The following is a 27964-nucleotide window of genomic DNA, read 5'->3' as shown; positions in this document are numbered from 1 at the left end:
CGTACAATATAGCTTATTACAATGATTTAGAAAAGATAGTATGCTTGAGCAGAATAGTAATAACTTAAGTGAAAATATTGGAAAGGTAAAATGACAAGCTGAATAAAAAGGAACATGGTTAAGTTTGCTCAAAACTAATTTTTGTTCACCTGTGAAAAAATAAAATAAAAATACATTTAGAAAAAAACAAATAAGAACAGCCAACAGATACACACAAAATCAAATATTGATCCACAAATCAACAAATACACACAAAATCAAATATGGATACACAAATGTACAGAGAGAGACACACAGACAGGGTCTATGCCAGTCAACCAGTCTGAATATATTATATGTTTATCCAACATTGAGATGCTACCCTAAAAAGGGTCTTTGTGTGTGTCTCTCTCTTTCTCTCTCTCTCTCTCACACACACACACACACACACACACACAGCAGCAAGTGAACAGGGGCTGTTAACAGCATGATTCTAGGTCAGTCAAACAGCTGTCAGCTTCTCAATTTGAATCCACCAATCAGAGAGGCTGTGTGCTTTTTCCCGCCAAAACTGGTGCACCAAGTGCAGGCTTTTACACATGCAACACAGAGAGAGAGACAGGATTTTTGCAGTCTATTTCTCATAGTCAGGATTCCCCTCAAACAAACAAACATAAATTCCTAACCGTAGGGGCTAAAATGGTCATTCTTAGACCGTTTTGTTCAGAAGAATTAGGGGAATCTTGAAATGTTGACTATTTAAAATAAAAATATGAAATATTATAGATATATAACATAGATGATTGGTTGGCTTAGAAGCCATGAAGGCCCCAATATGCAAATTTGAATGTCTCAGCCCTCAGATATGATTGGCTGGCTGGGAAGCCATGAAGGCTCCAATATGCAAATTTGAATGTGTCAGGGCTCAGATATGATTGGCTGGCTGGGAAGCCGTGCAGGCCCCAATATGCAAATTTGAATGTGTCAGCCCTCAGATATGATTGGCTGGTTGGGAAGTCGTGCAGGCCCTGATATGTAAATTTGAATATTACACTCCTCAGAGAGGATTAACTCCCTGGGGAGCTGGCAGATATATATAGAAATACTATGTTTCTGCACAAATACTATAAAATGGCAGAAATACTATAATTAAGCAGAAATACTATATTAAGTACAAATCCTATAAAAAGCAGTAAAACTGTACTATGATTTGGTAGAAAAACTATAATTAATCAAAAATACTATATTTGGCAGAAATACTATTTTTAGCAGAAATACTATATTTAGCACAAATCTTATCAAGTAGCAGAAATAGTGTGATTTAGCAGAAATTCTGTATTTAGCAGAAATCTCATAAAATAGCAGAAATAGTATGATTTAGCAGAAATGCTGTATTTAGCACAAATACTGAAAAGCAGCAGAAATGCTATGACTTAGCACAATAGTAATAACTTAAATAGAAAAATTGGAAAAGCAAAATGGACAGCTGAAAAAATCCTGAACATGCTAAGGGTCCCTCAAATATACTTGTTAAATGAAAAAAATCAGCACAAAAATATGTAACAGCCACACAATCACAAATATGAACACATATGGAAACACACATGCACAGAGAGACACACACAAGATCCAATTCAGTCAACCAGTCTAAATATATTGAATTTGAATCTTACAATGAGATCATCCCATAAAAAGGCTCTCTCTCTCTCTCTCTCTCTCTCTCTCTCTCTGTCACACACACACACACACACACACACACACACACACACACACACACACACACACACACAGGGAGAGAGAAGTAAGTTTCTAGGTCAGTCAAGCAGCCTGGGAGTTGCTGAATTTGAATCCACTAATCAGAGAGGCTGTGTACTTTTTCCCGCCAAAACAGGTGCACGCAGCACAGAGAGACACAGGATTTTTGCAGTCTATTTCTCATAGTGACGACTCCCCTCAAACAAATGACCATAATTTCCTAACCGTAGGGGCTAGAACGGTCATTCTTACACCGTTTTGTTTAGAAGAGATGGGGGAATCTTCAAGTGTTGACAATTTATCATTAAAATATGAATTATTAAAGATATTTGACGTCTAATGCACCATAACTGAGTAGAGGCGAAGCAAAAACTGCCTTGACTTCCCCTCAAACAACGCTTTGTAACTCTAAATCTATTTGGAGTATCGATATCATTCTTTCACCGTAAGAGACAGCAGGCTTTGGTGAACAGTCATGGAAATTTTCAGGTCTCTGTGGAAATCCAAAAAAAAGATATGACGAGAGAAAAAATTGCCTCATTTCCAGAGTTTGAAATCTGAAGAAATCTGAGCGAAGGACGAATTTCCTACCCTCAAACAAGTCTAACTTATCTCAGAACGGTAATAGGTGAGAAAAAAATTCTTGAATTGTGAGCGTCAGGAGTGTCTGAAGATATACTGGGACAAGCCTCATGTTTTAACTTCGCTTCGTTGAGGAGATATGACGATTCGAATATGCCTCTCATTACAGAAATCAAGCGGTGATTTTGAACAAACTCTCCATTGACTTTCTATGGAGAGTTTTCCAACTTTGTGTTGGTCTGAGGAGATTTGCCAAAATTCTATAAATCTCACAACAATGATGGTGACATTTTCTGAAAGCCAGCAAAAATACCTACGTTTTGATGTATAAATTGTGGAAATTGAGTGAAAATTGAGCAAGTAGCAAGAAGTTGTTCGGACATGAAGAGAAGACTGCGAAACCTACAGTGGCACACTGGAAGCCAAGTGCATAGCAACCATAACAACGCATGTATTTTGTGAAAAATCACAATTTTGCAACTCAAAACTTTAAGAGGGATAAAAGTAAAACAGTAAAAGATTTGAAAAAGCTGATTTATACCTGAATAGCCCAATAATTTGTGAGCATTTTAAAGTTTGAATGGTTGTTCTACGTGAAAATATGAGGAAGTAGTTAAGTTTCAAAAACAAGCAAGTTTTAGCAGAATTGCGGAAGTTTCCCATTCATTTCAATGGGACAAATTAAAGGAAAAAAATGTAATATTTTAAAAAGTATAATAGTGAAAAATACCAAAAGATATAGCGTACATTAGCAGAAATAGCAGAATAGTTTAAAATTTGAATGGAGAAAATCGGCTGAAAATTGTGGAAGTAGTTAAGTGCCAAAAAATGTACGGAGCAACTAAAATAAAGTAGAGATAAAGAATAAAGAGAAACAGGAAAACAATAGTGTGGATGTTTAAAGCATCCACACAATAAAGAGAAACAGGAACTCAATACTGTGGAAGCCCTTTTAGGGCATCCACACAACTAGAAAAATTTGCATTTCCTGCGAAAATGCAGTGTGGATGCTTTAAAGCTGAAGCTGTCTGCAAAAACTAGCTGAAAAAGCTGAAAAGTTGCAGAAATTGTAAAAACTTTGCAGAAGCAAAAGAACTTTGCTAAAATGTTATAACTTAACAGAACTGCAACATCTTAGAGGAAACATAATACTTGGCAGAAATACAATAGCATAGCAGAACTTAGCAGAAATATTGTAACTTACCAGAAACATGATAACTTCTCAAAAATACAAGAATTTAGGAGAAATAGTATAAGATAACAGAAAGAATATATTTAGCCAAAAATACTTAAACATTACGGAAACACTATGATTTAGAAAAATAGTACAACATAGCAGAAATACTGTGATTTACCAGAGACACTGTGATGATCTATGAATATTGTAATTTTAAATTAATACTATGTTTCAGCACAAATACTCTAGTTTAGCACAAATATTATAACATAGCAGAAATACAATTATATAGCAGAAATACTATATTTAGAAAGAAAAATATAATATAGTAGAAATACTATGATTTAGCATAAATACTACAATATAGCATAATAACAATGATTTAGAACAAATACTATGATTGAGCAGAATAGTAATAACTTAAGTGAAAATACTGGAAAAGTAAAATGACAAGCTGAAAAAAAAGGGAACATGGTTAAGCTCTCTCAAAACTAATTATTGTTCACCTGTGGGGAAAAAAGAAATACAAATAAATAAATACAGAAATGTACAGAGAGACACACACACACAGGGTCTATGCCAGTCAACCATTCTGAATATATTATATTTTTATCAAACAATGAGATGCTGCCCTAAAGAGGGTCTTTCTCTCTCTCTCTCTCTCTCTCACACACACACACACACACACACACACACACACACACACACACAGGGAGAGAGAAGCAAGTTTCTAGGTCAGTCAAGCAGCCTGGGAGCTGCCGAATATGAATCCACCAATCAGAGAGGCTGTGTACTTTTTCCCGCCAAAACAGGTGCCCACACGCAGCACAGAGACAGGATTTTTGCAGTCTATTTCTCATAGTGAGGATTCCCCTCAAACAAATGACCATAATTTCCTAACCGTAGGGGCTAGAACGGTTATTCTTACACTGTTTTGTTTAGAAGAGATGGGGGAATCTTCAACTGTTGACAATTTATCATTAAAATATGAATTTTTAGAGATATATGACATGGATGACTGGTTGGCTTACAAGCCGTGAAGGCCCCAATATGCAAATTTGAATGCCTCAGGCCTCGGATATGATTGGCTGGCTGGGAAGCCGTGCAGGCCCTGATTTGTAAATTTGAATGTCTCAGTCCTCACAGAGGATTGGCTGCCTGGGGACCTGGCAGAAATATATAGAAATAGTATGATTAAGCATAAATACTACATTTAGTCGAAATACTATATTAAGCACAAATCCTATAAAAAGCAGAAATACTATATTAAGCACAAATCCTATAAAAAGCAGAAATACTATATTAAGCAAAAATACTATAAAAAGCAGAAATACTATATTAAGCACAAATCCTATAAAAAGCAGAAATACTATATTAAGCACAAATCCTATAAAAAGCAGAAATACTATATTAAGCACAAATCCTATAAAAAGCAGAAATACTATATTAAGCACAAATAGTATAAAAAGCAAAAATACTGTACTATGATTTGGTAGAAAAACTATAATTAATCAGAAATATTATATTTGGCAGAAATACTATATTTAGCACAAATCTTATAAAATAGCACAAATAGTATGATTTAGCACAATAGTAATAACTTAAACAGAAAAATTGGAAAAGCAAAATGGACAGCTGAAAAAATGCTGAACATGCTAAGGGTCCCTCAAATATACTTGTTAAATGAAAAAAATCAGCACAAAAATATGTAACAGCCACACAATCACAAATATGAACACATATGGAAACACACATGCACAGAGAGACACACACAAGATCCAATTCAGTCAACCAGTCTAAATATATTGAATTTGAATCTTACAATGAGATCATCCCATAAAAAGGCTCTCTCTCTCTCTCTCTCTCTGTCACACACACACACACACACACACACACAAACACACACACACACATACACACACACACACAGGGAGAGAGAAGTAAGTTTCTAGGTCAGTCAAGCAGCGTGGGAGCTGCTGAATTTGAATCCACCAATCAGAGAGGCTGTGTACTTTTTCCCGCCAAAACAGGTGCACGCAGCACAGAGAGACACAGGATTTTTGCAGTCTATTTCTCATAGTGACGACTCCCCTCAAACAAATGACCATAATTTCCTAACCGTAGGGGCTAGAACGGTCATTCTTACACCGTTTTGTTTAGAAGAGATGGGGGAATCTTCAAGTGTTGACAATTTATCATTAAAATATGAATTATTAAAGATATTTGACGTCTAATGCACCATAACTGAGTAGAGGCGAAGCAAAAACTGCCTTGACTTCCCCTCAAACAACGCTTTGTAACTCTAAATCTATTTGGAGTATCAATATCATTCTTTCACCGTAAGAGACAGCAGGCTTTGGTGAACAGTCATGGAAATTTTCAGGTCTCTGTGGAAATCCAAAAAAAAGATATGACGAGAGAAAAAATTGCCTCATTTCCAGAGTTTGAAATCTGAAGAAATCTGAGCGAAGAACAAATTTCCTACCCTCAAACAAGTCTAACTTATCTCAGAACGGTAATAGGTGAGAAAAAAATTCTTGAATTGTGAGCGTCAGGAGTGTCTGAAGATATACTGGGACAAGCCTCATGTTTTAACTTCGCTTCGTTGAGGAGATATGACGATTCGAATATGCCTCTCATTACAGAAATCAAGCGGTGATTTTGAACAAACTCTCCATTGACTTTCTATGGAGAGTTTTCCAACTTTGTGTTGGTCTGAGGAGATTTGCCAAAATTCTATAAATCTCACAACAATGATGGTGACATTTTCTGAAAGCCAGCAAAAATACCTACGTTTTGATGTATAAATTGTGGAAATTGAGTGAAAATTGAGCAAGTAGCAAGAAGTTGTTCGGACATGAAGAGAAGACTGCGAAACCTACAGTGGCACACTGGAAGCCAAGTGCATAGCAACCATAACAACGCATGTATTTTGTGAAAAATCACAATTTTGCAACTCAAAACTTTAAGAGGGATAAAAGTAAAACAGTAAAAGATTTGAAAAAGCTGATTTATACCTGAATAGCCCAATAATTTGTGAGCATTTTAAAGTTTGAATGGTTGTTCTACGTGAACGTATGAGGAAGTAGTTAAGTTTCAAAAACAAGCAAGTTTTAGCAGAATTGCGGAAGTTTCCCATTCATTTCAATGGGACAAATTAAAGGAAAAAAGTGTAATATTTTAAAAAGTACAATAGTGAAAAATACCAAAAGATATAGCATACATTAGCAGAAATAGCAGAATAGTTTAAAATTTGAATGGAGAAAATCGGCTGAAAATTGTGGAAGTAGTTAAGTACCAAAAAGTGTACGGAGCAACTAAAATAAAGTAGAGATAAAGAATAAAGAGAAACAGAAAAACAATAGTGTGGATGCTTAAAGCATCCACACAATAAAGAGAAACAGGAACTCAATAGTGTAGAAGCCCTTTTAGGGCATCCACACAATAAAGAATAAAGAGAAACAGGAACTCAATAGTGTGGAAGCCCTTTGAGGGCATCCACACAATAAAGAACTAGAAAAATTTGCATTTCCTGCGAAAATGCTGTGTGGATGCCGGAACGCTTAAGCTGTCTGCTGAAAATGACTGAAAAAGATGAAAACCTGCAAAAATTGTATGGCAGTAAAGAAACTGAAAAATTATGCTGAAAACAAGTGAAAAAACAGAAACTTCTGCTGAAAAGAGGTGAAAAGGCAAAGATTCTGCTTCAAAGGGGTACAGAAGTTCAAATTTGTACTGAAAAGAGGAGAGGTGAAAAGGTTTCCTCTGAAATGAGCAGAAGATACTGAGATTTGTATTGATAAGAGGTGAAAGGCTGAAAATTCTGTTTAAAATAGGTGAATCAGCAGAATTTCTACTGAAAAGAGGTAAAGAAGTAGAACGTTGCACTGAAAACAGGTGAATCAGCAGAATGTCTGCTAAAAAAGAGATTTCTGTTGAAAACACCTGAAAAAGCTGGGATTTGTGCTGAAAAGGGGTGAAAAAACTAACAATTCTGCAGAAACGGGGTGAAGAAGAGGTGTTGGGCTGTTGAGAAGAGTTAAATAAGTTGAACTGATATGTTTGGGTACAAATACTATGATTTGGCAATAATACTGCGTTTTAGCACAACTCCTGAGATTTGATTGAAATACTATGATTTAGAAGAAATATTATGACTTTGTACAAATACAATATTTTGGCACAAATACTATGATTTGACAGAAATACTATTATTTAGTAGAAATACTATGATTTACCAGAAGTACAATGTTTCTGCAAAAATACTATAATTTTGAAGAAATACTATGCCTTAGTAGTAATACTATAACATCACAGATATATAATGATTTTGCAGACATTCTGGTTTTACACAAATACTATAATGTGGCAGTATACTATGTTTTAGCACAAATACTATGATTTGCTATAAATACTATGATTTGGCACATATACTATATTCAGCACATATACTATAACAAAACAGAAAGTCTACGACTTAGTAGTAATACTATAACATAATAGATATACTATGATTTTGCAGACAGTCTATGTTTTTGCACAACTAGCACAATATGGCAGAAATACTATGATTTGGCACAAGTACTATGATTTAGTACAAATAATATGATTGGGCAGAAATACTATGTTTCAGTACAAATACTATGATTTGGCAATAATACTGGGTTTTAGCACAACTACTGAGATTGTATTGAAATACTATGATTTAGAAGACATACTATGACTTCGTACAAATACTATGTTTTGGTTCGAATACTATGATTTGCAAAAAATACTATGATTTGGCACAAGTATCATGATTTAGTACAAATACTACGAATTGGCTGAAATACTGTGACTTAGTAGTAATACTTTAACATAACAGATATACTGTGATTTTGCAGACATTCTATGTTTTTGCACAAATACTACGATTTTGCTCAAATACTATGAAATTGCAGTAATACTATGATTTTGAAGGAATACTATGATTTGGTAGAAATACTATGCCTTAGTAGTAATACTATAACATAACAGATATACTGTGATTTTGCAGACATTCTATGTTTTTGCAAAAATACAACGATTTTGCTCAAATACTATGAAATTGCAGTAATACTATGATTTTGAAGGAATACTATGATTTGGTAGAAACACTATGTCTTAGTAGTAATACTATAACATAACAGATATACTGTGATTTTGCATAAGTATGTTTTTGCACAAATACTACAATTGGGCAGATATACTATGTTTTAGCACAAATACTATGATTTGCTATAAATACTATGATTTGGCACATATACTATATTCAGCAGATATATTATAACATAACAGAAATTCTACGACTTAGTAGTAATACTATAACATAACAGAAATTTTACTTGGGCATAAATACTATAACTTGGCACAAATACCATGATTTGGCAAAAAAATACCATGATTTGGCAGAAATACTATGATAGGGTATGAATACTATGAATAGGCACAAGTACTATGATTTTGAAGGAATACTATGATTTGGTAGAAATACTATGCCTTAGTAGTAATACTTTAACATAACAGATATACTGTGATTTTGCAGACATAGTATGTTTTTGCACGAACACTACGATTTCGCTCAAATACTATAAAATTGCAGTAATACTATGATTTTGAAGGAATACTATGATTTGGCAGAAATACTATGCCTTAGTAGTAATACTATAACATAACAGATATACTGTGATTTTGCATAGGTATGTTTTTGCACAAATACTACAATTGCGCACAAATACTACGTTTTAGCACAAATACTATGATTTGCTATAAATACTATGATTTGGCACATATACTATATTCAGCAGATATATTATAACATAACAGAAATTCTACGACTTAGTAGTAATACTATAACATAACAGATATACTGTGATTTTGCAGACATAGTATGTTTTTGCACGAACACTACAATTTTGCTCAAATACTATGAAATTGCAGTAATACTATGATTTTGAAGGAATACTATGATTAGGTAGAAATACTATGCCTTAGTAGTAATACTATAACATAACAGATATACTATGATTTAGCAGACATAGTATGTTTTTGCACGAACACTACGATTTCGCTCAAATACTATAAAATTGCAGTAATACTATGATTTTGAAGGAATACTATGATTTGGTAGAAATACTATGCCTTAGTAGTAATACTATAACATAACAGATATACTGTGATTTGCAGACATTCTATGTTTTTGCACAAATACTACAATTGAGCAGAAATACTATGTTTTAGCACAAATACTATGATTTGCTATAAATACTATGATTTGGCACACATACTATATTCAGCAGATATACTATAACATCACCGAAATTCTACGACTTAGTAGTAATTCTATAACATAATAGAAATTTTAATTGGGCACAAATGCTATAATTTGGCACAAATACCATGATTTGGCAGAAAAATACCATGATTTGACACGAATATGATGATATGGCAGAAATAATACGATTGGGTACAAGTACTATGAATAGCCACAAGTACTATGATTTAGTACAAATACTATGATTTGGCAGAAATACTATGATTTAGCAGAAATACTATGTTTTAACATAACTAATATCTTTTGACAGAAATTTCTGCTAAAAGGTACTATTTCTGCTTTTTAGCAGAAATACTGTAATTTGGCATAAATACTATGATTCGAGATAAATACTATGATTTGGCAGATATACTGTATTCAGCACATATACTATAACATGACAGAAATTCCTCCACTTATTAGTAATACTATAACATAACAGAAATGTTATGTTTTGGCACAAAAACCATGATTTGGCAAAAATACTATGATTTAGCACTAATACTATGATTGAGCAGAAGTACTAAGATGTAGTAGAAGTACTTTGATTTAGCAGAAATACTATGATTGAGGAGTAATACTAAAAAATAACAGATATACTATGATTTTGCAGACATTCTATGTTTTTACATAAATACTATAATATGGCAGAAATACTCTGTTTTAGCACAAAAACTATCATTTGCTATAAATACTATGATTTGGCACATATATTATATTCAGCAGATATACGATAACATAACAGAATTTCTACGACTTAGTAGTAATACTATAACATAACAGAAATAGTAATTGGGCACAAATACCATGATTTGGCAAAAACACCATGATTTGGCACAAATACTATGACTGGGTACAAATACTATGATTTGTCAGAAATACTGCGTTTTACCACAACTTCTGAGATTTGATTGAAATACTGTGATTTAGAAGAAATACTATGAATCCATACAAATACAATGCTTTGGCACAAATACGATGATATGGCAAAAGTACTATGATTCAGTACAAATACTATGATTTAGCAGAAATACTGTGTTTTAACATAAATGCTATCTTTTGGCAGAAATTTCTGCTTAAAGGTACCATTTCTGCTTTTTAGCAGAAATACTGTAATTTGGCATAAATACTGTGATTTGGGATAAATGCTATAATTTGGTAGATATACAATTTATCCAGCACATATACTATAACATAACAGAAATTCCTCCACTTAGTAGTAATAGTATAACATAACAGAAATATTCTGATTTGGCACAAATACCATGATTTGGCAAAAATACTATGATTTAACAGAAATACTATGATTGAGCAGAAGTACTAAGATGTAGTATATCTTTGATTTAGCAGAAATACTATGATTGAGGAGTAATACTTTAACATAGTAGAAATACTGATACACACACACATACACAGAGAGTAAAGTGAATAAGAGCTGTTAAGAGTCTGGGCTTAGCATATCTAGGTCAGTTAAATTGGCTGCACCTGCTGTAATCAGCCCTTACACACACAGACACAGAGAGAGGTGCGAGTTTTCTTCAGTGTATTTCTCACATTCAGGATTCCCCTCGAACAAATGGCCATAATTTCTTAACCGTGGGGGCTAGAACGATCATTCTGACATCGTTTTGTTCAGAAGAGATGGGGGAATCTGCAGGTCTTCATATTTCAGAGATAAAATATAAATTATTAAAGATATATGACTTGTAATACACTGTAACTGAGTAGAAGCGAAGCAAAAACTGCCTTGACTTGCCCTCAAACAACCTTTGGTAACTCTAAATCTATATGGAGCATCAAAATCATTCTTTTACCGTAAGAAACAGCAGGCTTTGGTGAACAGTCATGAAAATTTTCAGGGCTCTGTTGCAATCCATCAAAAAGATATGACGAGAGAAAAAAGTGCCTCATTTCCAGAGTTTGAAATCTGAAGAAATCTGAGCGAAGGATGAATTTCCTACCCTCAAACAAGTGTAACTCATCTCAGAACGGTAATAGGTGAGAAAAAACTTCTTGAATTGTGAGCATCAGGAGTGTCTGAAGATATATTTGCACAAGCCTCATGTCTCGACTTTGTTTCATTAAGGAGATATGACAATTTGAAAATGCCTCTCATTAGAGAAATCCAGCGGTGATTTTGAACAAACTCTCCATTGACTTTCTATGGAGAGTTTTCAGACTTTGTGTTGCTCTGAGGAGATTTGCAAAAAATCTATAAGTCCCACAAGAATGATAGTGACATTTTCTGAAAGCCAGCAAAAATACCTACGTTTTGATGTATAATTTGTGGAGCTTGAGTGGAAATTGGACAAGTAGCAAGAAGTTGTTGAAACATGAAGAGAAAATTCAGAATGGATGAGTGTCCACTCTGAGTTAATTGCATAGCAACCATAACAACGCATGTATTTTCTGAAAAATCACAATTTTGCAACTGAAAACTTAAAGAGTGATAAGATTAAAACGGTAGAAGATCTGAAAAAGCTGAATCATAGAGGAATAGCCCAATAATCTGAGAACATTTTAAAGTTTGAATGGAGTTTCTAGGTAAAAGTATGAGGAAGTAGTTAAGTTTGAAAAACAAGCAAGTTTTAGCAGAATTGCGGAAGTTTTCCATTCATTTCAATGGGACAAAAAAAAAGGAAAAAAGTGTAATATTTTAAAAAGTATAATAGTAATAAACACCAAAAGTCATAGCACCCATTAGCAGAAAGAGCAGAACAGTTTAGAGTTTGAACGGAGAAAATCGGCTGAAAACTGAGGGAGTAGTTAAAGTCCAAAAAACGTACGGAAGCAACTTGAAGAATAAAGTTTAAAGAATAAAGAGAAACAGGAACTCAATAGTGTGGATGCCTTTGAGGGCATCCACACAATAAAGAATAGAAGAACAATACTGTGAATTCTTTTCAAGCATTCACACTAATAAGCTCACTTGTAGTTCTTTAAGTTCCTGGGAGACAAGCTCAATGTCCCGCAGGATGCTCAGAGTTTCAACTACATTTCCCAAAAGCATCCTCTGTTCTTGGAGCTGCTGCAGCAGGTCCTTCCATCGATGGCTAATGTTCTCCTCCCTTAAAAACAAATATATTATTATGTAGAGTACAATGATTGATAAGTTTGTTTCTTAATGTCACTTCTCAGTTCTTATCCCTTCAAAAAGAGAAAGATTTGAGATTACACCGAATCATTGTTCTCATCCTCCCACCTCCTAATGACCTGCTCCTTGCTGTGGTAGTTTCCTTTCTCAATGGACTTTGCCATGTCGCTGAGGGCCATGAAGCGTGGCTCCCGGGCCAGTGCATCGGTAGCCAAGGCCTCCAGACGTCGGCCAGCTGCCTGAGCCTCCTCCAGTGTGGAGAGACCTCGGCTGTCCTGCCTCCGGATCAGACGCAGTGTGTCCTCAAGATAGCCTTCCCTCAGAGCCGCCTGAGAAGACAAAAAGGAAAGATTTTGCAGTCTATTGAGGGATTTTGATAAGAGCCATAAAAACAGGCAAAAAGTTGAATATCAAATCCAGGGTTTTGAATGCTGTCTGTCTGTATAGATTAAGCTTTCTGATGCTAAAAAGCGGTTTCCATTTTAAGTTAACTTTACACGAACAAATTCACAAAATCACAGCAACACGTATGTCCCCATTTCCCAGCTTTATGTAAAGGGCATTCCATTCTGAACATATTCCAAACTGATATACCTATTTTAATAAAGAAAAAAGTTTAAAATGAAATCAAAATTATACTTTTTTGTTGTGTTGTTGTTGTGTGTATCTACTTTTCTGTGGGGTTGTTAATAACAAATAACAGGATCTTGCATATATGTCCAGTGGAACAAGAGTGGTCAAAAGGTCGCATCCATTTTAAGGTTAACATTGCCAAAACACACTGAAATTTATTTCTACGCACAACACAGTGATTTGTAATCACGAAGTTGTATTTATAATTTACTCAGGAATATGTCAGGCAACTCCATAACATTATGATCCACAATATGATCAAAACTGGGAGACTTGTAACAAAGACATTCGTATGAGTAGAATGGCATTACCTTCCTAGCAAACTTCTGTGCAAGTTGCTCCAGGCTTTCCAGGCGTAGCAGCGTTTCTTGTAGGGCTCGCTCTCGTTCATGTTCTGCCCTCTCCAGCATAGCCCATCTCTTCTCTATGTCATTCAGAGTTTTACCTTTACAAACACACAACAGCATGAGCGATCTTTGTCATAGCAGCCCTTATATTATAATTGACTGTTAGTGTTCTGTACCCTCTGGAGGATTATAAGCCCATTGGTTGTTGGCTGCCAGTTGAGTCCTCAGACTGAACAAGTGGGCCTCAATTGCCCCACGCTCCTGGAAAAACAAAACTTAACTTTACGGAAATGAACAAAGGAGGACGCTGAATTTAAAATGGTATAGTGAGGGTCATCTGACCTGGTATTTGGGAGGTTTCTCCACAGTTCTGTAGGTCTTAAAAGCACTCATCAGTTTCTGCATCTCCCTCAAAGAGTTTGGGAATCTTCTGTCATTCAGCTGCACCATCTTCAGTCAATAAAGTCAAACAATAATCACCAAATTTAATTCATTAATTGTTTTTTGTCTTATATTCCAGTGTTTTTCTGTAATATATATAGAACTGGATTGACCTGTTACCTTAGTTTTGATCCAGCGAAGCAGATCTGAGACCATTCTTTCATACTGGATCTTCATGCCATCTAGCTCCATGAGCATCCCAACAATCTGTGGAGAAAAGAATTAAGTCCTACTTTTGTGTTCTGGATGTTTTGGTTTGATATGTTAAAATGGAATCTGGACTGGCAAATCAAAGACTCTAATTCTGCAAACTGTAATTCCGCGTCCTGCACCTGCCCCTCTTCATGTCCCCTCAACCCCACTGGGGTAAAAAAGTGTCCATCTGAAACTGTTCAACCTTATTGGAAAAGGCTGTTGTCAGTCGCTTCCTGGCATTCTGAAAATGCTGGTCCGAAAATGCTGCACATGAGCACTATCACTATCACAAGCTATGTGAGCCAATGTGCTATGTGAGCTATGTGAGCCAATGTTGATTTTAAAGCGCATGGCTGTTATATTACATCACATGATTGGCTTGCTTAATTTTTGATTTATAGTTGCCTACCTATCAATGCAAAAATGCTAATAGTGGCTTCTAACATAATTTTCAAAGCTGTAGTTATCACTTCTATTGTGTACGCGACTTAAGATGAGAAATTAAACACATTAGTTTCACCTCCCATGAACTAATGTGGTTATTTAAGAATGAAAAGCAATACAGCAGCATCAGTGCTCAGTCACAGAACTTTCCCTCCTGCAACCATAACCCTCAGTCCAAATAAACAAAATGCAAACCGTAAAAAACATCTGACAACACCCAGCCACAAAACAGTTTAACTCAGTTTAACTTGGTTATTATCATATACAGCAGAAGAAACGCATGTAAGGCAGATAAAGGCTTGTAGCTTCAGTGTGTTAAAGGTGTTTGGTTCTCTGAATGAGTTCCTGCTGCTGCCTCCGGTAGCATCTCATTGTATGTGATCTGATGTCTTGATGTATGCTCAATCATCCAGGTAAGTAAATCTCCAAAAGTTGATTCTGTTCATCTGGACGTAGCGTTTTCAGTGGGAGAAACGTTTCGTCACTCATCCAACTGACTTCTTCAGGAGACTGAAGAAATGTTTGTCCGACTGAAAATGCTACGTCCAGATGAACAGAATCAACTTCTGGAGATATGTGATCTGATGTGATTCTTAACATCCGCAGCCCCTCCTTTATGAAAGGTTCTACTTTGAGCTACTAATACCTTCTTATCTACCAAAATAAAAATCCCATCAGCTGTGTTTTGTGTTTTGTGTGAGCAGCAGCTTGTCAGTGTAGCAGTAATCTACACCATTTAGAGCAGGTTGCAATACCAAAAGCAGCCTACATGGGGCAGAGCAGTCCACACTATGAACGGTATGACACACATTATGTCAAGCAACACATTATTTAAAGAAAAAAAGGACCCACAATTTGAATTTAGGGACAAATAAATTGACTGTAATTGGTTCAGAAACCATTTAGATTAGATTTTCCATAAAATTATGTCAGTTGTATTGTAACCAGCCTCAGTTTTTGCTAATCAGCATCGAGTTACAATAGCCGACTGAGTCTGAAAAGATGGCAGATGACAGACTGAGATACAGACTCTTTCTCTGCCCCATTGCTTCTCTTTTTTATTTTTACTGCACATTTAAGATAATAGCTAAACACAAACAATTCTGCCATATATTAGAAATATGTCACCTTTAATATCTATAATATTTGCATGTCTGTATGTCTCATATATATTTATATGCACTCATCTATGCACAAATTTAGAATCACTTAGGCTTCAATTAATATTATGTATCATGCTATTATGGTCATATTATTTATTTATCTGACTGATCTTTTTTTCTGTTGTATGCAATGTTGCTGTGTTTATGTTTGTGCTGAATCCAACCTTGGCAAGTCTCTTCTGGATGGTCTGCCCCTGCTTCATCCTGGAAAAGTAGTGGTAGTACAGAGACACGTAGGTCATGATGGACTTTTCATCAGGATGAGCGACCATGATGTCATCCACCTCCAGAAGCTGCATGATACCGAACTCCCGCTCTGCCAGAGTGAACGCGTGCTCCAGGTTATGCTGGGGGTTATCGCCATGGAAATGGTGGTAGTCAAAAAGGTCAGGTCTGGGATGGACAGACACATGTTTGTTTACTCTGTGAGAAACGGTTTGAGTTTCCGTTTGAGTTTTTGACTTTTGAGGATATTTTAGGAAAGTGGAAACATTTTATAAGGGACCTCACAAATACAACAAAAATGCGTGTGCACAAGAATGCTACCGGTGGGCGTGGATAAGAGCATTGAAGGCAAGTCCATCCCTCCAGCTGGAGGAAAAGTCCTGCACGTTAACACTGTTGTAGCCTGATGTTTTCCTCTGACACCAGATCAGCAGAGCCTCCTTGGCTGAGCGATGAGCTACGCTGTTCCCCTGAGAATGAGGAGGAGGGAAGTGGGTGAGATGAAACGAGAACGAGGCAAAAGTGGAAAAATTTTAAAAGACAAAAAGATGGAAAGACAAAAGTAAAAATGTGGAGGAGCAAGGGAAAGGAAAGGGAAAAGGAAACTACCCAAAAAAGAGGGAAAATGTTAAATATGTTAAATTCATGAATAAATTGTTTAGATTACAGGAGATCACTGATTCTGCTGTAGTTTTGATTCCATACCTCTTCCAGGTTAATATGTCCAATCTGAAACCTGAGGATGATGATCCACAGCAGGCCCAGGATCAGTGTGCGATCTCCATCCACCACATTTTCTGGACCAATTAGATCCACCCGAATCTAACGGTAGAGCGTAGAGCAGTGTGAACCTGTTGTTCATGAGACTGCTGTGAAGTTGAAAATTTAACAGCTGCCAGTAAGAACTGAAAGTCATTACCTTGACATTTAGGATAATCTGACATTTAATCAAGATTAAAAATTACTGAGAAAAGACCATTCTCCTCATGTGGAATAATACTATAACCATATACACTTGTACACTGAGGTTTGTGTGTAAAAGCCTAATTTTGTATATATGTAAATTTGGTGGATCACTTTCAAAACACTTCAGGAAAAAGTAGGTTACTTTGGTTTTGAGGAAATTGATGGCAATACTGTTGTTCTCCAGAAAGTGGACTCTCAGCTTGCCTCGGCTCCGCGATGGCAACTTCACGTTGGCGATGAGCTCCAGCAGACGGATCAGAACTATTCCGGTCTTAAGTTCAGTATAGACATCAGTCAGCTCCAATTTCTCCTGCAGGAGATCCGGACAGTTTCAGTTACAAGCCAAACCTGTCATAGAAGCTCCCCTGTTACTGGACCACAGACTTTTGATGTTCACCTTGTTCAAGCTTGCAAATCAGAAATACCCTCTCAGTTATTTGGTTACCTTAGTCTCTCAGCTTGCCATGTGTGTGTTGGTGCCATTCTTTTATCTACTTACTAGACCAAACAAATGCCTACAGGTGGTGTGATTTACTCTCAAATGGTTTGAGAATTCAGTTTAAGATCAGTTACTTTTCAATCCTTCCTCTTCACTTAAACATTTAAGTATTTGATGATACTGCATTTCCTGTGTATGTTGTAACCTCTCATTTAGTTTTATTTCTCTATGCATGACCAACTCCTGGAATTCCCTCTACACATTCCTATTATGTGTCTTCTGTGTACCTGCTGTGAATCACCTTATACCGTAACTCTTTCTTTGGATTTTTTTTTGTAACATTGTAACAAGTTTGGAAAAAAATCAGTGAAGCGGGTCCTTCACTAAAGTAAAAGTACTAATACCAAATGCACTTTCTACTGCGTAACACAGGTAAGGAAATATACTCAAATGATGAAAAACAGTGTATTAAAGAATAAGAATTGTGTATTAAACTGCTATATACAGTATCATATGTTATCACCCTGCTGTATTGTTGAATATTTTGCACAGGACTGTAGTGATTAACTCTTGTCATTATCGATCACTCAATATCTGTAAAATTTGGGGGGCAGAATAATTAAAAAGATTTTTTTTAATAAAAAGAATCTTCAAGTCAAAATGTTGGGACTGCAGATGGTCTTTTTTTAATGTTTTTAATGTCTTTACAGGATATGAAAAGATTTTTGGCTCTACTACTAACAGCCATGACAGTAATTTGAGGGCCTATAATTTAGAAAACGTTAATAGTGTGATGGTAAAATCTTGCATGGCTTCAAACGTTATCATTTGTTTTTAAAAAGTGCTGACTGTGAGTGTAATTTTATCACTGTGAATGATTTTATATGGACTGGCCCACCTATCTGTCTTTGGATTCTGTCCATAAATAAATTGCTATCACACAAGGTGTAATGTGAATACTTGGCAATGAATGTATCTCAAATGTGAAGATGGGTGAGGTCCTACCCATGAGTAATGTGCAAAGGGCATCTCAATTAGCATCAATAGCACCACACTTTACATGCATGTCCTAATTGTTTTTATTATTTTATTAAATTTATATATACAACAGGAACCTCTTGGTGTCAAAGCTAGTATAACCCCATCACAATAGATGTTGGTATTTACAGCTGCCAAATAATAGAATAAAAAGCGCAATATTTGACTTTGCAAATGTAGTGGAGTAGAAATAAAAACAATGAAATGTGAACGTGAACTTTGTACTGTTGTAATTTAGGAAATGACACACTCAGTGCAGGACAGCAATAAAGACATGAAAAAACGCTCATATATATCTTTAAAAGCAAATGTTAGACTGGCAGAGAGTGCCATGTTGATGCCAATGTTCACTTAAATCATCCTGCAAGTAAAGTACTGCTTTCCTTTGCAGGTTGTTACATAACATGTCTATCCACTTAACCTCAGGACTTCCTGGTTTTCTGGGCATCATGGTTCACCAAACATCTTAAAGCTAAGAGGAAGCTCAATACAAAGTACTGGCATTGATATCTGGGCCCAGTAGAGTATTTATTCTAAGAACAGATACAAATTATTCACAAGTTCTTTGTCAGAACCTCTCTCACATGTAAAGACCATTGAAAGATGCCATCTAATTCGCGACTCCACTTAGTTAAGCTCAGCCCCAATGAGCATTTAATTTGTAGGCTTTGGAGAGTGTTTACTGCTGGTTTTTTATATTTCATGGTACATAGCTGAAATCTTAAGTGTACTGCCTTTCCCACCAACAGTTTAAAATGAAAAGAATTTCAGTTTCATTGACATAAAACCAAGAAAACCAGTAGCACCCCTCATGATGGTTTCCAGTAAAACTGAATGGAATTTTTTTAAATGAATAGCACAGAGTAGACCGAATCAAGGACTCCCAGTAAAATCCCAACACTTCAGCAGTTTTCTCTTGTTGCTGCTAACCTTCAATTCAATTCAATTCAATAAAACTTTACTGATCCTGAAGGTTGACCCCGAAGGAAATTGGGTTAAGGCTGCCGACCTTTGCCAGCGCCATTTTACCCTTCAATCTGCACAAATCCAAGGAGAATTCTGAAGATCAGTAGCAGGACTCAGTGTTCAGCCAGCAGCTGGCATCCAGGAAAGTAAAAAAAGGAATGTCGGAAATATCAGGGAGCAACATGAACTCATACAAGAACTGTAGGAGCCAGCTGGCTTCTTTTAAGAGCATGTGGAGATTAATTTTAGCAGGCGGAGGATGAAAATGGCATTTATCATAACTGTTTATTAATGTGTATTATAGTCTGCGAGCTGGTTAATAGCTGGTTATCAGAGGGAACAGTAATACCAGCTGACAGAAAGATAAAAGCAATTCCATAGACATCAGCTACAGTAATCGGAAAAACTTAAACACCTCAGAACATTCCTTTTTCCCTGGAAATAGCAACCTGCTTCACCAAAAGAATATAAATAAATCAATAAATACTCACACAAGTTAAAGCTCTAGCAGCAGTGTTCATGTTTAGTGTGCTAGACAAAATTGTAGAAAGATGTAGAATATAAGGAAATGAAAAAGACTAGTGTACTAGAGGAAGATAAAATGGGAACTCAACATGGAATCCCATGTCAAAATGGCAAACTGAACAGGCATGTTTACAACCTGGTACAAAAAGTTTTTGGCTTCCTTTGATAGTTTCCTTTTTTATAATCACTGCACAGTAGGTGCAATATTTTTTTTACATATATAACTCAGTTATTGGATAATGTTAAGGCTTAAAGGTCAACCTTTTTGATTGTCAGGAGCCCATCGTCATCTCCTTACCTTCGCTATTTAAAGTTACTGAACTGGACCACTGTTTTTGGTTTTGGTGCCTTTTTAATGCAGTTATCTATCAATTGACTTCTTGCTGTATTGAACAACCTGCCGAAGAATTTTCTGCTTCACTTTCTGTGGCTGAAATTCTATGATTTTTTATTATTTTACTTACCACTAAATAGCAGCCATCTCTGTCTGTGTTTTCCTCTTTTTTGGTTTAAGGATTGAGCCTGCTAACCAAGCTACCTAGCATTTGTTACCTTGGTTAGCAAGCTAATAAATACTAGTAAGCTTGATTAGCAAGCTAACTAGCATTTGTTAGCTTCCAACTTAGCACTTTGCTCTAAGATGACAGCTACAACATGACAGCTAGTGTGCTAACATAGAGGCCTCAAAAATATATGATAATCTCGCAGTGGCTAAGAAGAAAGTATAAGCATGTAAGGATAAAATGCACAAATGCTGTTGAGATTGTAAGTCAAATCTAATATAGTAATAAAGTGTAGTTAGCGTGTGAACACACACAAAACAATAATCAAAGGTCCTTAGCTTTTATGACCCTTCATATTAAGAGGCTAATTGTAATAAAACAGAAATCTCCAGCACCTGGATTAAAGACACTTTATTTCCTTAAGGTGAAAAAGATAAGACTCTTTCTCAGGTGCAACCATAACCTTGCCACTCCTAATCTCAGTGATCTGCTTCATATCACCACTGTTTCCCGCTCTCTCAGATCTTTATCTGGCACTCATCTTGTTGTTCCTCCTGCTCGTCTTATCACTATGGGGAACAGAGGCTCTGCTCCTCGGCACTGGAACTCACTTCTTTCGGTCTTAAGAAATATAGATTCCCTTCCCTTATTTAAGTCACAGATCAAAACCTACTTGTTTAAACTGGCTTACTCCCTTTAATACAGATCTTACTTATTGTCAAATCTTGTTTATTTGTTTGTTAGTTTTTTGTTGTTTTTTTGTAACTTAATTTATTTTAATGTATTTTAATCTACTGTTTTATTAAGATCTTTAAGGTGACCTTGGATTTCAGAAAGGCACCCTCAAATAAAATGTATTATTACTATTATTTTTATTATTATTATTCTCTCCAGGACTCTTCTCATAGGTTCTGGAATGTCTGGGAACTCGTATTTGACTTTGATGAGAAAAATAATTTCCCATTAATCTCTGCTTGACAGTTTTAACTTTTCATGGATAAAACAGTTGAGGTTGCTGCTGTTTGTTTTTCAATTACATTTCAATTAACTGGCTGAATGTATTTGTTTCTTGATATCCTTATCTCATGGCATTTACTCTTTTGTTTTTGTTGTTGTTTGTTATTTGTTATTTGTTTGCTTTGTTACTATTGGTTCAGCAATGACTTATACAAGATAGAATATGAAATTGATTTCCGCTTTTTGAAATGATTTCAAAAAGCCTTTTGATTCATCGTATTGTATCATTTAATGTTGGCTTGAAAACTTGGTTGTCTACATTTAAAAGAACTAAGAGATAATAGTTACTGGAACCATCGCTTTGTAACTGTCACATCCGCATAATACAAACATCCTGATTATGTCTCACACAGTTACGACTATATGCCACAACCTTTAGTCAAATGTGCTAGGAACATGTATGCAAGTTAAATAAATTCATTTAACTTACATATGCAATGCGTAATTATTTCTTAGAATTATTTCTTCTTCCCATCTCACCCCATTCTTGTAGAAGACGCTGTTCATCCACTTGGTGAACGTTTTCTTTTGAACTACCATCCGCTGCTCCTGCAGCTGTCGGACTCGCCCAGCCCCATCCTCCTCTGTCTCCATCCTGATGGGTTGAACATGAAAAACATTAAAAGTCACAGACACACACAGTTTTCAGATCTTGACCTCTTCTTGCTTTAACTTTATACAGCTTTAAACAAGTAAAAAACATGTTTTCATGAGAGATCTAGACAACAGTGACACATCAGACAGCATAATATCAGACAGAAACATTTCTGGCACATAGGAGTGTCAGTTATTGCCTTTAACATTTCAATCTGCAGGTTAAAGGCAAAAACATCCAAACTGAAAGACATGAGTTGTTACTGTTGTCTTAGTTCTGTTTATGCATCCTTGTGTTCTTGTGGCTCTTGGTTATTAGAGCCTCTGTCGCAATACACTGGTTCTTTGACACATTGCGATTGACTTGTCGAAGTCACTGATTTTTAAGCAATACTTAAAATAAGCATAAAATGCATGATAGTCAAATAACAGAGACGGATGCAAAGTGATTGCATGGCCTAAGTTTAAAAAAAGCCTTAGAGGCGCCCTTAGGGGCGGTCTGCTTGCCTCCACCCCGGGGGAAAGGGTCACATCTCTTGGGTCTGGGTGCCGTTTCCCCCTCTGGGGGCGAGGGTACCTGGACCCGGGGTATAGAGTATGTTTGGGGAGTATGATTGTGTGTACATGTCTATGTATGTCTATCCCTACGTTGGGTGAGTGCTGAGTGTTTGTATATGTGTGCATGAGGGTGGGAAAGCATGTTTATGTCTGTGTGTGCCTGTTTGTCTGTGTCTATATGTCAGGTCGGGTCTTAGACTCCACCTCCCTGGGTACTCCCAGGCCCTCCAAGTGTGGAGGCCTATCTCCCCTCACCACACTCCCTGCTGGTAACTGATGCCCTCAGGGGTTGGTGCATTGGTGGTTCTTGGTGTCCGGGGCTGGGCGCTCAGGTATGCACCGGCTCACTCCCGGTGGCTACTTGGCGGGGCCCGATGCCTGTCGCTCGGTCAGGCCTCTTCCGGGGCAAAGGGGGCCCTCGGGCCTCCGGCCTCGGGGCCTGCAACTCGGTTCACTCTGGCACAGCTGGCTGCCGGCAGAGCCGGCGGGCACGCCGGTGCAGCCCCCTCTGGCTTCTGCTCCGTGGCTACTGGGTGACCCCCTCGTCTGGGGATCTCCTCAGCCCTTCCCAGGAAGGTGGCACGGATGCCCCTCCGGTGGTACTCCTTGGGCTCTCGCACTCTGGGTCCTCTGGATGTCTGGAGCCTGGATCTCCTCCATGCCTGCTTCATACCCTGGGGGACGGGGCTATGGCCCTCCACACCCTCTAGCAGACCGTTACATGGGAAAACCTTTTGTATACAAGCGCGTTGATCCACACAGGTGTGCACACGGGTGTTCACTGTTCGTAGACATAAACTACACCTTTCTTAGCTGCTACTTCAAAGCACATTGTGCGCTGTCTGTCCTGCGTGCTGCACAACAACTTTCAATATTTAGTATTTACTGCTGTTCACACTCAGCTAGATTAACGTGATGGTGTTGTGTTTAGTATGTTGCTTTGTTTTTGTTTGGTTTTTTTTGCTTGTCTTCTCTTCTTTTTCTCTCAACAGGTGATCCAGGAGATTTTTTTTTTTTCTTTCTCTTTGTCTTTGTAAGTGCCCTTTCTCACTGTCCCTTTTCCCTTCTGTTTTTCTTTTCCTTCCTCTCTTTCTTTCTCCCTTTCCTATCCCCCAGTCATGTCTGTCCCATCTGTAACAACTGAAAATAAAATAAATAATAACAACAAAGTTTGATCAAATGGACCAATACGGCAATGCCATGATGGTCCATTTGGCAAAATAAATCCATTTGGTATCCTTGTTGGTCTTCAGACAACAATTCTGACGGCTTAAGAACCAAATGGGACAGACAAAAAAAAAAAAAAAAAAAAAAAAAAAAAAAAGCCTTAGAGCAAGAGGAGAAACAGAATAGGGGCAATAAACCAGACTGAAATAAAGCAGAATGATCCTTTAAGTATTTAAGCCTCACTCATCATTTGCCCTTTGAAAGGATTAATCAGCTGACTAGGCAAATTACACTGAGTTCTCAGTTCACTTGTCTGAGTCAACAGTTAAATTGGACACATTTTATTTTCTTCCATGCTGACAGCAGCAATTACACCTAAATGTAATGTAGCTGTAAAAATTCCTAAGCTTTAATAACCTAACTCACTCACTCATTGCTTTGTGCCATTAATGTGTGTGTATGCACACTTCTTTTTTTATAATTGTCACATCTAAGTTGATCATTGATTTTGTGGAGTGATGCCAAGACATTCAGGCACAGATAGAAAGGCAGATAACCTCATTTGTTGTCCTATTATCCTTCACTTATTCTCTTGTTTAAAAATTTTTTTAAACAAAATGCCTTTCTTATACAGTTACAAGTGATATGAAAAAAAATTCAACATAATTATTGTGAGAAGAAACTGAACTCTACAGACTACAGAGAAACTGTACCATGCTGCTAAGTTATATTACAAAACACAATTTATTGCAATGCATCATGTTAAAAGTAAAATTTTAATTTTGCTAAATGTATAGCAACCAGATGGATGTACTAAAAATTTTAAACAGGATATTTAAACTTTGGTGTTTGTGCCAAGCTAAGCTAACCTCAGTCTTAAGATAAAGATCAGTCTAAAATCCATACTGCTGTCAAAATGTCCTTCTTTATCTCTGCTTTCCAATTTAGCAATACAATGTAAAATGAGCAATACAAATATGGCCCACGAAGCCTAAAAATGTCCACATAAACAGGAAACACTTTTGTACAGCAATGTGGTCACTTTAAAGTATCCTGGTACTAAGATAACCTGCAGAAGAACTTAGAAAGAACCAAACTACAGGAACAGGAAGAGAAGCTATATACAGCACGCAAACACACAGACAGAGGAAACATGCTCTTACCTTTCAGTCCTGTGCAGCCCAAAGCTCTTTATGATTTATTTTGTTTTCAACTTTGGAATCTCAGAGAAAAACACATCCGTTTCAGAAGAAATAATCCCCTTCTGATCCAGTGAAGAGTGACACCCTGTTGATCAGATTTTATTGTTGCCATAAAAGAGGTGTGTGAATTCATGTGATGTGTGTGTACAAGTATTGCCCATGTTGTGGGGACATAAATGTGTTTACACAGCTAATTTGCAGAGATTCAAAGTAAATTAATAAAATTTAGGGTGAATACTTGATTTAAGGTTAGGTAAGAGGTTATTGGTGTGGTTATGGTAATTCTGCAAGAACTGAATAAAAGCCAATATAATGTCTTGTGTTTTTTGAAGAGGTTGAAGAGTGTGTGTGTGTGTGTGTGTGTGTGTGTGTGTGTGTGTGTGTGTGTGTGCGTGTGTGTGCGTGTGTGTGAACTTTGAAGCCATTGGATTTACGGCTTGAGCAGATCCACTCACCTGACAGCAAAAGAGTCAAAGTTCAACGTGACAGCAACACAAACACACAAGCGCACAGACATGGTTCTAATGCATTATCTTTCTTTCTAAATCGTTCCACCATATATTCATGTATAAAAGCTACAATGTGAATAAATGATGCACCAAAATGCAAGTGTCCTGAAGAAGAACCAGGATTAAGATCCAAATTAACAAAATGCACACTGAGTCCTAATCTGAAACCTTTTGGTCTTGTATAAAACTAAATAAAACCTGGAGAGGAAAAGATAAGAGAGGAAACGGTTCAAGATCCAGTAAAAGTAAACTGAAGAGTGCGTGTTTCCTGGATTATAATTAATAATGCATAACCGTCCCTCATCCTGCCAAAACCACCTTACTGCAGCTCTGCAAAGAAACAGGACATTATGTAATAATTACCATTTTTAACTGGAGAGGGTTTGAACTTCTTCCTAAAGGTCCTTTCCAGTAGCAAGACCAAGTAATTTAAGCATAGGGTGTGTCTTTAAATACAGCCCCAAAGTTTCAAACAGTTTCATAACTGCACATTCCCACTAGGAAAGCAGTGACTGTGGTCTCTCCTATGCTATTCATAAGGTAGCTTATGGGAATTCCTCAGTCCCTATGAGAAAGCACTTGGTGACAGTGTGAAAAAAAACCCTTCTAACTGGATGAAACCTCTTGCATTTGTTGTATGTATGAATTTAATAGGGATCCAGTGAAGAGAAGCCAATATGGGAAAAATCTGGTTTCTCTGTCCAGTCCCATTTAGTACTTCTGCTACAGCATTCTGCATTAACTGAGGACTTTTCAGCACCACTCTGAGACAGGATGTTTCTATCATTTTAGTTTTATTTGTGCAAATGCAAGAAAGTAGTCCTAGACATATTTGTTTAATGTGTGTATTGAAGGACATATACTGGTCAAAATGAATCACAGTGTTACAAGGTAATGCAGTGCAATGAACTATGTCTGAATTTAGAAGTGGGAAATTAGAAGTCATCCAGGCTTTCAAGTCTTTCAAATATGTCTGCAGTTTAACAGTTGATTTGAAGAAAGCATAGGAATGACAGTGTTTTCTATCTATTCCGAATTGGTCCCAGCACAGAACCCTGTTGAACTCTGTGACTAACTTTTATGCGTGAAGCCTTTCCATTTATATGCACTAAATGAAATCGATCAGATAGATATGATATCCCAAAGGTGTGTTCTAATCTCTGTACTATTTTAGTCAACAGTATTATATGCTGCACTAACATCTAGCAGGACAAGCACAAAGGGACGTCCACTGCAAGAGATCATAAGAGTCCTTTTTCTGTACTGTAGTGCACTCTAAATCCTAAGCAAACAGTATAGCACTTGGTATTCCCAGGTAGTCCTCCATCCCAGTATTAACCAGACTTGACTCAGTTTACCTTCTGACAGCTGGTGTGCTAAGGGTGGTATGGGCATAAGCTTGATTCCTTTCTCTTAGTGGACTTGTGGTTTGTTCAAGATGCAACTTTGGAAACCTTAGCCTTAGTGCCATGTTCTGTTTAGCAAGAAGAGGTTTTCCACTGGCAACTATTCCAAGCAAGCCATACTTGTTGAGTCTTATAATTACATTGTTATGACCTTTAACATTTAAGATGCTAAATGAGTCCTAAATTTTTCACTGTAGAAGAATGAACTTCAAATTATTTGGAAGAGGACATTCCCAGACTGTTGGACGGGAATAATTGCTTCCCTAAGATCACTGCTAATGTCTTTTGTCTTAGGCATTATGAAGACAAACAAACTCCAAACAGAAAAAATAACTGTCTGAGAAATGTGGTTATAATAAAGTCCCAAAAAACAAAACACTGGAACCTTGAGTACATGTACTCAATAAACTTTATTAATTTTATTCATTTCCAGCTCTACTAACAGGATGAAAGGTGGAAATGCATTAGAACAACACTGGAACAACATTATTACAAAATACATCCAGCTCAAAAAGAAAAAAAAACCCTTTTACATACAGGTAAATGAAAGTTAGCTTGACCTCTTCACTACATACAGCTGGACGGATAAAATCATACAGAAAACATAAGAAAATAACATGATTCTCCTGTTCCATCCCGTTTCATACATGTTTCACTTTTATAGACGGGGACAGAGAAAACCAGTGACTGCAGATGTGCCCTTTTTCT

At 36.6% G+C, this 27964-nt stretch overlaps 1 protein-coding gene across 1 annotated transcript in view; it reads right to left on the bottom strand.

Moving 5' to 3' along the window:
* sptbn5 (spectrin, beta, non-erythrocytic 5) overlaps window positions 1-25415 on the bottom strand; it is a 117958-nt gene extending 92543 nt beyond the window's left edge. Inside the window, exons 1-12 of the mRNA XM_013274982.3 lie at window positions 25303-25415; window positions 22301-22415; window positions 17475-17642; window positions 17072-17188; window positions 16688-16836; window positions 16306-16534; window positions 14460-14546; window positions 14241-14348; window positions 14075-14159; window positions 13863-13996; window positions 13027-13247; window positions 12754-12892 (exon numbers count right to left, since the gene is read on the bottom strand). Coding sequence (XP_013130436.1) covers window positions 12754-12892; window positions 13027-13247; window positions 13863-13996; window positions 14075-14159; window positions 14241-14348; window positions 14460-14546; window positions 16306-16534; window positions 16688-16836; window positions 17072-17188; window positions 17475-17642; window positions 22301-22414 — 1551 coding nt within the window. The 5' untranslated portion in view covers window position 22415; window positions 25303-25415. The remainder of the gene's footprint in view (window positions 1-12753; window positions 12893-13026; window positions 13248-13862; window positions 13997-14074; window positions 14160-14240; window positions 14349-14459; window positions 14547-16305; window positions 16535-16687; window positions 16837-17071; window positions 17189-17474; window positions 17643-22300; window positions 22416-25302) is intronic.
* Window positions 25416-27964: the final 2549 nt, after the last annotated feature.

The sequence above is a fragment of the Oreochromis niloticus genome, linkage group LG19, assembly GCF_001858045.2.
Source record: "Oreochromis niloticus isolate F11D_XX linkage group LG19, O_niloticus_UMD_NMBU, whole genome shotgun sequence".
In the NCBI taxonomy this organism is placed as follows: Eukaryota; Metazoa; Chordata; class Actinopteri; order Cichliformes; family Cichlidae; genus Oreochromis; species Oreochromis niloticus.
This window is presented reverse-complemented; position numbering and strand designations above follow the sequence as displayed.